The 12,468-nt window shown below is 37.0% G+C and overlaps 1 protein-coding gene across 1 annotated transcript in view; it reads left to right on the forward strand.

Moving 5' to 3' along the window:
* The window catches only part of EFCAB5 (EF-hand calcium binding domain 5), a 115,470-nt gene that overhangs the window by 44,362 nt on the left and 58,640 nt on the right, over positions 1-12,468 (forward strand). The window contains exons 6-8 of the mRNA XM_059908637.1: positions 2,754-2,910; positions 5,326-5,374; positions 9,716-9,783. Of these exons, the coding sequence (XP_059764620.1) occupies positions 2,754-2,910; positions 5,326-5,374; positions 9,716-9,783 (274 nt within the window). The remainder of the gene's footprint in view (positions 1-2,753; positions 2,911-5,325; positions 5,375-9,715; positions 9,784-12,468) is intronic.

The following is a 12,468-nucleotide window of genomic DNA, read 5'->3' on the forward strand; positions in this document are numbered from 1 at the left end:
AACACTTGTTAAGATGGCAAAACTGTTTTGTTAGTTAGCTTTTGCTGCATAACAAAATACCTCAAAACTCAGTGGCTTAAATAAACAATCATTTATTTGCTCATGATTTTGGACTGAGCTCATGGCTCATCTCTGATCAACATGGTATCAGTCGGACTCACTCATACATTGCGGTAAAATGGCAATGATAGTCTTAGTCATTTGTCTGTTAGTTGACTGACTGTTGGTAAAAGCAATGGAGGTAACTGGATCATCATCCAGCAGGCTAGCCAAAGCTTATTTCCAAGGTGGTGGTAGAGGTGCTCTTAAGTTCAATAAAAAAGAGCAAACCCCAATGTTTAAGCACTTTTTCTTCCAGTTTTATTGTGATATAATTTATAGCACTTTTCAACTTTCTGCTTCCATCATGTTTGCTAATGACCCATCGGCCAAAGCAAGTCACATGGCCACAGACAGACACAAGAGATGCAGAAATAGACTCCAGCTCATAATGGGAAAAGCTGCAAAGTTACACTGCATACAAACGGACATGCATACAGGAATGGGAAGAATCTGTGATAATTTTTGCATTTTACCACACTGCAGGTTTTTTTTCTTTCCGGTCTCCTTAAATGTGGATTTATACTTAGAATCTGCTTACAGATTATGGCTACCCTACACTACCCAAAGTTATGAGTTTTGGATGCTATGGAATTCTGTTGATTAATTTAGATATCCTCTTGAGATAATGCAGACCACAAAAGAGAAATTTTATTCAGTCCCTCAATGAGTTACCTAGTAAATTAAAAATCCGTCTGGGTTATATTTGGAGTCTCATGTGCAGTAGCCCTGAAGCACAAAACTAAGTTTTGTTTCTCAATGTGGGCATTAATAAGAGGGAGGAAATGATGTCTGAACTGAGACCTAAAGGACGTGGAGGATCTAGTCAAACAAAGAGAGGGAGGAAGGCTTTTCAGGCAGATGGAAATAGGACAGAAACTCAATTTTGTTAATCTGTGTTGATTAATACACATGAGAATCTGGAGACACCGAATACTTATTACACAATATCACTTACTTATCTGTTCTGCAGTGGACCCTAAGCTTTATAATGGCAGAATCCATAGTAGGTGCTTGATAAATGTTTGTGTAATGAGTGAATAAGTAACTGACTTAGTGAGTGAGTGTGAATGAGTGAATAATGAGAAAAAGCTAGAAGAAGGACGCAGACACAGAACAGAGAATCATGCAGAAAAGACAGAAGTTGAGGAGAGTGCTGTATAGAGACAGGGGAAAGGGGAGAGGAGGATAGAGAGAGAGGGAGAGAGGGAGAAAGATAAAGCAGCAGGGGGAGAAAGTAGGGGAAGAGCAGAAGAAGACCCAGCCAAGAATAGACTGGGGTTTCTGAGATAAGTGGTGGAGGGTTGGCTAGTTAGTAGTCGCATTAGAGGAACTTAGCACATCCTTTAAAATGCTAATTAATCTTACAGCAGTTCAGAAACAAGCCCTTCTGCACTATTTAACAACTTGCCTATTTTTGTTTTCAGACTTCAAAGTTTATTTTTGAAGGCTTCTTTTCTTAGAGAATTTTGAAGGCCTTATATGGGCATAAAGTAATGATTTAGATTTTAGTTGTTTCTTTTGGATTATTGTAGTTCTCCAGTTTACCAGTTCTTACTGAGAATTCTTTTGCATTTCCAAATCTGTCAGATTGCCCTAGTCTCTCTTCTTTGAAAGATGAAGACCTGACTCAAGCATTACTTGAAAATTGTATTTGAAACCAGCAGCTATTTTTATTATTCTGAACCATTTTGGTGTTTCAGTGAAAACCAGTTTGGGGTTTTTTGTTTTTTTTTTTAAGATTTATTTATTGATTAGCTGATTGATTGCTATGTTGGGTCTTCGTTTCTGTGCTAGGGCTTTCTCCAGTTGCGGCAAGCGGGGGCCACTCACTATCGCAGCCTCTCTTGTTGCGGAGCACAGGCTCCAGACGCGCAGGCTGAGTAGTTGTGGCTCATGGGCCTAGTTGCTCCGCGGCATGTGGGATCTTCCCAGACCAGGGCTCGAACCCGTGTCCCCTGCATTAGCAGGCAGATTCTCAACCACTGCGCCACCAAGGAAGCCCCAGTTTGGGGGTTTTGAAGTCCTAGTAGGAATGACTAAAATCACATTCTTCCCCCATTTTCAACCTGGGTGATGCAACTCTGTCTGAGTACAAGTTAACTATTATGCTCAGGGGCTGTCAAAAGTATTTGACTCCGGCTGGATAAAGGAAATTGGCAATAAATTTTCCTAGGCAGAAATCAGAAGTTTGGTCCAAGGCATCAGAATTACCTGAGATGCTTGTTATAAATGCAGTTTCCAGGCTTTCACCCTAGACTTGGAATCAGAGTCCTTCCAAGATGATTTATGTGTCCAGGGAAAAAAGAGGCCCACCACTTTGAGGCTTTAGTGCGTTCAACCTTGCTTTTATATGTGGCAGCTTCTAGAGCTATTCTTAGTGCTTCTTAAGTACAGTATTTAGTTGAGTAAAATAAGGCCTACCTCTATAAAAAGTCAAATAATAGTAGAAGGCAGCTTATCATTAATGCCAAATTCAGTATGTGCTGGGGGAAGGAGGGATCCCTACAGGCTTGAATGAAGGAAAATTTCATGGAAAAAGACAGATCCAAAGTTCAAATGAGGCTCTGAACTCCTGTATTCTGCCATTTGAGCAATCTGAGTCAAATCCAGTGGTCTCAACTCAACATTTCTTCTGTTTCTACATCCTTCAGAGTATCCAAGATGAAGGAGAATATTAAACAGAAACGAGAGCAAAGAGAATGCATGAACAAAGTCAAAGCCAAGGTGGCCAACACATGGAAACAGGCTCTGCAGGAACAGTTCAATGAGTGGATTCTAGACCCCAAAGGAATGATTCCTATGATAGTGGTAAGGAAGAGGGTATCTGTGAAGGGTAGGTGGAATGGGTGATAAGAGGGTGATTGCTAGATACTGAGCAGAGTGATAGAAGCCTCCCTCTAAATTTTTGGTCCTGCTGATGTAAGTCTAGCCCATGAAAGTCAATTTCTCCAATTTTCTCTTGAACATTAAAAAGAAAATTCTAGGTAGATTTCCAAAATACTGACTCTGGCTGAATTTCACAAACACTTCATTACAGACAGACATAGCTTTTGTTTGTTTTTTGTATGTGTGTGACTAATTACTTCTGTGGACTAAAAGACCATATCCTTTTTTGGGGGGGAGGCCGTGCCACGTGGCTTGTGGGACTTTAGTTCCCTGACCAAGGATCAAACCCAGGCCCTCGGCAGTGAGAGCGCAGAGTCCTAACCACCAGACCGCCAAGGAATTCCCTAAAAGACCATGTCTTTAGCTCTGAAAAATAACTGTACTCTAAGAGTTATATATGTTCTCTTAGGTGTATATAGATGTGAGAATAATTATTGGTTAGATACAATACCAAGCATATTTCCAGTTGCTAAAAATAGACCAAGGAAGACAAGCCACAGACTGGAAGAAAATATTTGCAAAAGACATATCTGATAAAGGACAATAATATACAAATAACTCTTAAAATCAACAATAGGAAAACAAATAACAGATTTTAGAATGGGTAAAAGACCTGAACAGACACTTCACCAAAGATATACAGGTGACAAATAAGCATATGAAAAGGTGTTCCACATATGTCATCAGGGAAATGCAAATTAGAACAGCAATGAGATACCACTACACACCTATCAGAATGGCCAAAGTCCAGAACATTGACAACACTAAATGCTAGCAAAGATGTGCAGCAACAGAAACTCTCATTCATTGTTGGTAAAATACAAAAAGGTATGGTCACTTTGGAATACAGTTTGGCAGTCTCTTATAAAACTAAACATACTCTTACCATACAATCAAGCCATGGTAGATGGTCCTTTGTATTTACCCAAAGGAGTTGAAAATTTATGTCCACACGAAAGCCTACACATGGATGTTTACAGTATAATTAACAATTAACAAAACTTGGAAGCAACCAAGATGTCCTTCAGTGGGTGAATAATAAATAAATGTGGTACATCCAGATAGTGGAATATTATTCTGTGCTAAAAAGAAATGAGCTATCAAGCCATGAAAAGACATGGAAGAACCTTAAATGAATATAACTAAGTGAAAGAAGCCAATCTGAAAAGGCTATATACTGTATGATTCTAACTCTATGACTGTCCAGAAAAGGTAAAATTATGGAGACGGTAAAAAGATCATTGGTTTCCAGAAGTGAGGAGGGGAAATAAGGATGAATAGGCAGAGCACAGAGGAGTTTTAGGGTGGTGAAGCAATTCTGTACAATACCATAATGACGGATACATATCATATAATTTTCAAAACCCATAGAATGTATAACACTAATGTAAACTATGGACTTTGGGTTATGAGTTTCTAATGTAGGTTCATTGATGGTAACAAATGTACCATTGTGATGGGGGATGTTGGTAGTGGAGGAAAGGTATGTATGTGGTGGTGGGGGGCAGGGAGTCTATGGAAACTCTCTGTACTTTCTGGTCAATTTTGCTGTGAACCTAAAACTGCCCTGAAAAATAAAGTCTTATTTTTAAAAAATGGACAAAGGAACTTCCCTGGTGGCACAGTGGTTAAGAAACCGCCTGCCAATGCAGGGGACGTTGGTTCGAGCCCTGGTCCAGGAAGATCCCACATGCTGTGGAGCAACTAAGCCCGTGTGCCACAGCTACTGAGCCTGCACTCTAGACCCCGTGAGCCACAACTGCTGAGCCCACATGCCACAACTACTGAAGCTCTTGCACCTAGAGCCCGTGCTCCACAACAAGAGAAGCCACCGCAATGAGAAGCCTGCGCACCACAACGAAGACGCAATGCAGCCAAAAATAAATAAATAAATTTTAAAAATAAAAATAATAAAATAATAAATAAAAATTAAAAATGGACCAAGAAGAGCTCTGAAATTTTGTTTTCAGTCATTGAAGAATGAGGAATTATAGAGGACTCTTTGGATTGCCAAGCTGGTTGCCAAAGTTGCCTTAGCTCCATCATGCCCAATGTCTGAGTGTTGTTAGAAATTTCCCTGGAGGGGGCAAATGGGATCTGCTCAGCATCCTAGTTCTCACACAAAAAGGTTGAAAATCAGTGAGGAAATATATGCAAAAGCATTTTATATACTTTGAAATCTGCTATAAACTAAATGTTAATTATTGCTATTTCTGTCCCTGGGTTAGAAGAATTACCTAGGACTTAAATTAAAAGACTACAGATGGCTTTTAGTCTAAAATACTTAATATATACTAATTGAAAAGTAGTATATGGTTTCTTTTCTTTGATTTGCAGATTCAGAATGTTCTTCATGAATTTTTTCAAAATCCAGATTTCCAGCTTGGTAAGCCTGCCTGTTACTGCAGTGTTTATATTTCTCTCTCTCCTTTTTTTTGAGGGTGGGGGGATGCTGAATAAAGATGAAGAGTCATGTAGTCAAGCTCTTTTGCTCTTTTCAGTTGGAGAATGTAGAAAAGCAGAGATGCAATCAGTGATTTTTAATTCTTTTAGTTGAGTGCCCCATTTTATTACAACTATTTTGTAATAACCCTTCATTATCCTATCAAATTCCTAGAAAATATTGCTTACATACACAGAATTTTAAAAGAAAGATATAATGTCATAACTGTGATATGAAGGAGAAATACAAGTAAAGACATAAGAAAATTAAATGTGCTGTATTTCAATATATAAATGCTTAGTTACAACTTCGCTAAAAGACATATGGAATAGTCAGACATTTGTACCTATTTATAATGAATGTTTAGACATAAGAAAAGTAAAATTATATCCAATCAGTCATACTCTTTGTATTTGGCATTTTGAAATAAGAGCAAAATGAATGGATTTTTATATACATGTAGAATCCCCATGAACAGGAAAGCTACAAATGCAGACTAACACAGGTATGTTATGTTGGAGTTCAGATACAATTTATGATATTACCTTCAATTATATAATTTTGTAAAATGGTGAACAACTCTTGGCAAAGTTCCAAAATGAAGCAAAGTACAATTCTCTTTCAAATTTTCATAGCAGTTACGTTCTTGAAAAATTCAACAGCAAAAATATGTCTGTGTTTATATGTAAAACAGAATTATTAGATTCCAGACTCAAAATTATTCTAAGCAAATTCTTCACCTACTTGAATGTCTGGCAGGAGGGGGAAAGTCTTTATTGTGGAGGAATTGCAGGAGTTCTGCCCCTACCCCCGCTCCCCATCATCAGAGCAACAAAAACTCATCTATGAATTTCCACCATGTTCACTGAGGGGAGAAAGAGACAGTACCATACCTATGGAGAACCACAGGTTTTGTTGATTTTGTTTTCAGAAAAGTTTCTTTACAGGAGATTAAGCAAAAAAATCTGACTTGTTGAATAAAGAACTAGAGTTTGGGTTCTGAGATTTACATAATTTATATCCAATTGATTTTTTTAATTGATTTTTTGACCACTTTATTACAATAAGGATAGATTGTCTGAAATCTGTTCTCACCTTTTTTTTTTAAGATTTTTTTTTTGATGTGGACCATTTTTAAAGTCTTTATTGAATTTGTTACAATATTGCTTCTGCTTTATGTTTTGGTTTTTTGGCCACGAGGCATGTGGGATCTTAGCTCCCCAATCAGGGATTGAACCCGCACCCCTTACATTGGAAGGTGAAGTCTTAACCACTGGACAGCCAGGGAAGTCCCTCACTTTTAAAAATAAAATATGCTTCCTGTGTTCCCTATCACTGGTCCCCAAACGTGATTTAGGCCTTGCTGATAACCTTTTCTCCTTCTACCTGTTCACAGCTTATCTAAAAACTATAATTCTTCACAGCACAGCCTTAACTCCTCTTTCAGAAAATCTTTGCAATAACTTCTATTATTCATTTAGTTTTTGTTGTGGGTACAGAAAGAATGAGTTAAGAGAGCTCTATTTGAGACTGTGATAAAATTAGAGAAATTCCAGACCACTTTAGTTGACAGTGATTGCTTCTCCTCTCACCTCCTATACCATATAGTATTTATTTTCTGTACCATTTATTCATTCAGTATTTATTGAGCACTCAGTTCCGGATACTGTGATGGGGTAGAGGATGCAAAGAGGACTAAGACATGTATCCTGACCTTAAGTTGCTCAAAGTGCAGCTAAGGGAGAGACGCATACATTTAATAACAACGGTTACTGGTAGAAAACAGTCTGGCTTGCGTAATCTTCTGGAGCTTGGGGGAAAGTCTGGGATGGGGATAAGAGCATCTCATGTGTAAACTTATACTAAAGTTTATACAGTCCTCTTATGACAATAACTGGTATCTCATAATAAATCATTAACAAAAATTAGGAGTTTGACTAAAGAATCTTTTTAAGGAGGCAAGGATATACAATGGAGAAAAGACAGTCTCTTCAATAAGTGTTGCTGGGAAAACTGGACAGCTACATGTAAAAGAATGAAATTAGAACACTCCCTAACACCATACACAAAATTAAACTCAAAATGGATTCGAGACCTAAATGTAAGACCAGACACTATAAAACTCTTAGAGGAAAACATAGGAAGAACACTCTTTGACATAAATCACAGCAAGATCTTTTTTGATCCACCTCCTAGAGTAATGGAAATAAAAACAAGAGTAAACAAAAATAATGGGGGCTTCCCCAGTGGCGCAGTGGTTGAGAATCTGCCTGCCAATGCAGGGGACACGGGTTTGATCCCTGGTCTGGGAAGATCCCACATGCCGTGGAGCAACTAAGCTCGTGTGCCACAACTACTGAGCCTGTGCTCTAGAGCCCATGAGCCACAACTACTGAGCCCTCGTGCCGCAACTACTGAAGCCCGCGCACCTAGAGCCCGTGCTCCACAATGAGAGAAGCCACTGCAATGAGAAATCTGCGCACCGCAACGAAGAGTAGCCCCCGCTCGCCGCAACTAGAGAAAGCCCGCGCACAGCAACGAAGACCCAATGCAGCCAAAAATAAATAAATAAATAAATAAAATTTTAAAAAATAAATAAAATAAACAAATGGGACCTAATTAAACTTAAAAGCTTTTGCAAAGCAAAGGAAACTACAAACCAGACGAAAAGACAACCCTCAGAATGGGAGAAAATATTTGCCAACGAATCAACGGACAAAGGATTAATCTCCAAAATATATAAACAGCTCATGCAGCTCAATATTAAAAAAACCAACCCAATGCATAAATGGGCAGAAGACCTAAATAGACATTTCTCTAAAGAAGATATACAGACTGCCAACAAACACATGAAAGAATGCTCAACATCACTAATCATTAGAGAAATGCAAATCAAAACTGCAATGAGGTATCACCTCTCACCAGTTAGAATGGGCATCATCAGAAAATCTACAAACAAATGCTGGAGAGGGTGTGGAGAAAAGGGAACCCTCTTGCACTTTTGGTGGGAATGTAAATTGATACAGCCACTATGGAGTATCCTTAAAAAACAGTATGCAGGTTCCTTAAAAAACTAAAAATAGAATTACCATATGACCCAGCAATCCCACTACTGGGCATATACCCAGAGAAATCATAATTCAAAAAGACACATGGACCCCACTGTTCATTGCAGCTCTATTTACAATAGCCAGGACATGGAAGCAACCTAAATGCTCACGGACGGATAAATGGATAAAGAAGATGTGGTACATATATACAATGGAATATTACTCAGCCATAAAAAGGAACGAAATTGGGTCATTTGTAGAGACGTGGATGAATCTAGAGACTGTCATACAGAGTGAAGTAAGTCAGAAGGAGAAAAACACATATTGTATATTAACACATATATGTGGAACCTAGAAAAATGGTACAGATGAACCGGTTTGCAGGGCAGAAATTGCAACACAGATGTAGAGAACAAACGTATGGACTCCAAGGGGGGAAGTGGTGGGGGTTGGGGTGGTGGTGTGATGAACTGGGAGATTGGGATTGACATGTATACACTAATATGTATAAAATGGATAACTAATAAGAACCTGCTGTATAAAAAAATAAATAAAATAAAATTCAAAAATTCCAAAAAAAAATGTTTTTATGTACCAGCCCATAATAGGCAGGGAGAGTTACTCTTAGAAGTAGGAGAGGAAACCAGTGTATTAATTCTTTTATCATGAGCTTTCATACAATTTATGTGTCCTGGTAAGGTCAATAAGGATCATGTAATTGTCATAATCAAATGGAGGTTTAAAAAAGTCTTTATTTCAAGTTTTGCTGTTTATATTTTTGTATTATTTGAGTCTTTTACCAAAAGAATATATTCATATATTATTTATTTAATTTTTAAAATATTAAAGACAAAATTAAGTATTTAAAAGGAAAGTTTGTGGAAGTGTTGTGTTTTAGGACCTTCTAGCATAAATACTAGCATAAACCAACACAGATATTTTTGCAGTCTTTTATACTATTGATGTGCCTATTTATTTCTGCTTTATCTTGACATGGTCATTAAAAATGTAGGCATGTTCTTTTTAGTGTTGGAGTTGCTTAGTTAAATAGAAGCCAGGAAAAATAATAATTTTGTAGTAATTGTAATGTTACCCAACTATATATCATTTACTCTATTATAAATATTGATGGACATTAAGAATTTTATGTTCTTTTGGAGTACTATAATATGAATATAAAATATGAATGCATCACAACCAAACTATCAAATAACCTTTGTTCCATAATTAAAAGCATGCTGCCAACAATTGGATATTGCTGACTCACTGGAACCAAGACTGAACAAAATGGAATTTATAGAAGTAAGTTACATTATTCATTATTTAAATCAAATTATTTTGCCAGTTTCAGTTGTCTTTTGGTGGATGTCACACATACATTTACTTAAATTAAATGAAAGCATAAAAACTTATTTTATCGATTGTAAGATGTACACTTCAAAATATTTTAACCCCTCTGAAATTAGGTTACATCTTATAATCAAAGGCATGTTGCAACTTCTTTCAGTCAGTGGTACTCATGATGTGTGTGAAAAACTTCCACTGACACCTTCAGGTAGGGCCAAGAAAAACCAGCTTCTTATATTCAGTGAAATCTGGTTCTACAAATAATAATGAGGTTTCAAACTTACAAAGCATTTCCTATGGGCCAGGTGCTGTCCAAAGCTATCCATATATTAACTCAGGTAATCTCAGCAATCCTTATTCCTACTTTTATAGATGAAGACACTGAGGTACAGAAAAGGTAAGTAACTTGTACACGGTCTCACAATTAGTGGAGCTAGGGAAATTTGTATTCAGGCAGTTTGGCTTAGAAGTCTACATAAAATTACACCTGAGAAAGTATGATTCTACTGTAGTGGAATAAGCAAAAGAAGCAATTTAATAGTACCAGGGTCCTAAGTCTTCTATAGCCTGCTTTTATATTTTTTCATGTCTCTCCTCTAATTCCCCTTGTTTTTCTCTGAGTCCCAGAGTCAAGGTAACTTTCTCCTCCTCTCTTATACCCTGGCTCTATGGAAGGTGTGACTATGCACTATATACAATTTCAAGGTTCTGTATGAAGGATTTCTGGAATCCTTGAAATAATTATCATACAGATAAGTATTTGTCAATCCTGTCTCAATTATGTTCTGTTTTCTTATATTCTGTATTTGTCTATTTGGCATCCATTAGTCACAGGGCCAAACTAATGGCCAAAGTTGTTTATATGTCCTCTGTGGTCCAGAGCACATACTCTGAACCACCTCCTTATTTAAATCTCACTCACCAAACCAATATTTCCCCTGCACTAAATCAACCCAGGGCCAGATACCAGATAACTAGGGACTGCCCCTGTACCCCAAGGCCTGCTGAGATTATTCAAACTAGCCAATCCTAAACTGTTTACTCTGCCCTGCCTTGCCTTTCCTGAGGAAACTTCAATAAAGGCTCTGGCCCAGGCTTTCCACTTACTCCTGCTTCTGCCTCCAGACCCAAACCTGGTGCTCCCTCTGTGGCTTTGCATGGCATGACATGCTCCCTTCTCTTGGAAACTGTAAATAATAAAAAAAAATCTTCTGTCACTGACATTAGCTTCCCCATGCCAACAGTCAGCCATCTCCATAAATTATTGGATTGGTCAAAAAGTTCTTTCAAGTTTTTCCATAACCCAAATGAACTTTTTGGCCAACCCAATAAAATCTTGTGAGTGCAAATGAGAAAAGTTACTCAAAGAAAAATATGCAGAAGAATAAACTATAGTATTAAAATGGTTTAGAAAAAGTCAAGGCTTTATCACTTTAATGTAGTAATAAATGTAACTTAATTTTCTTTGCAAGACACTGATTCTAGATGCTACTTGTCTTTTTGTCTTATACTAGTTTCCCTAAAATAGGGCAATTTAGAAAATTTTCTTATTTTTTAAAATATAAAAGTAATACTATATGAATTTTATGATATGTGAATTATATCTCAGTAAGAAAGTAATATTCAGTTTAGAAAATTAAAAATAAAAAGTATAAAGAAGAAAAAAATTTTAATCCATAATTCATTTTAATGGAAACATTATAATTATTATAATTTATTTAATCATTTATTTATTGTTGGACATTTCTCATTATTCACTATAAATATGATAGGATTAATATCTGCATATAAACTTTTGTTTACAGCTTGATGTGGACTGAATTATGCCCCCTGCAAATTCACATGTTGGATTCCTAACCTTCCCAATGTGATTTTTTTGTAGGAGATAGGGCTAACAGAGGTAATTAAGGTTAAATGAAGTCATAAAGGTGGAGTTCAAATCCGATAGGATTGATGACCTTACAAGAAGAGAAAGAGAGAGACCTCTCTCTCTTTCTACATGCATGCACTAAGGAAAGGACTTGTGAAGACACAGCAAGAAGGCAGCCATTTGAAACCCAAGAAGAGAGCCTTCACCAGACACCAACCCTGTTGGCACCTTGATTTTGGACTTATCAGCCTGCAGAACTGTGAGTAAATAAATTTCTGCTGTTTAAGCCACCCAGTCTATGGTATTTTGTCATGGCAGCCCGAGCTAAGACACAGTAATTTCCTTAGAATAGGTTCCCAGAAAGAATTACTAGGTCAAAGAATAAACATTGGAAGGATTTGGGTATCTATTGTCCAATTGCGCTTTTGATTATACTGATTTGTTCTCCCATTAGCAATATGTGAGAGCTTTCAAAGCACCATATTCTCACCAATAGTGGGCATTATTGCGTATAAGAAACCTCTGCAATTTAATGGCATTTTGTTTTTTAACTTTTATCTTTTTGATTACTAATGAGGTTAAACATTTTTCTGTGCAATTAAAATTTTTTTCTTCTGTGAATTATCTGTTCACATCCTTTGCCCATCTTACCTATTGATGTTTATTTTTTCTTGTGGAATTGTAAATGCTCTTTATGTACTAAAGACATTACCATTTATGACTGTAAATTACATGTATTTTTCAAGTTTTTCCAATTGTTTAAAAAATTT

The sequence above is a fragment of the Balaenoptera ricei genome, chromosome 20 (assembly GCF_028023285.1).
Source record: "Balaenoptera ricei isolate mBalRic1 chromosome 20, mBalRic1.hap2, whole genome shotgun sequence".
Taxonomy (NCBI): Eukaryota; Metazoa; Chordata; class Mammalia; order Artiodactyla; family Balaenopteridae; genus Balaenoptera; species Balaenoptera ricei.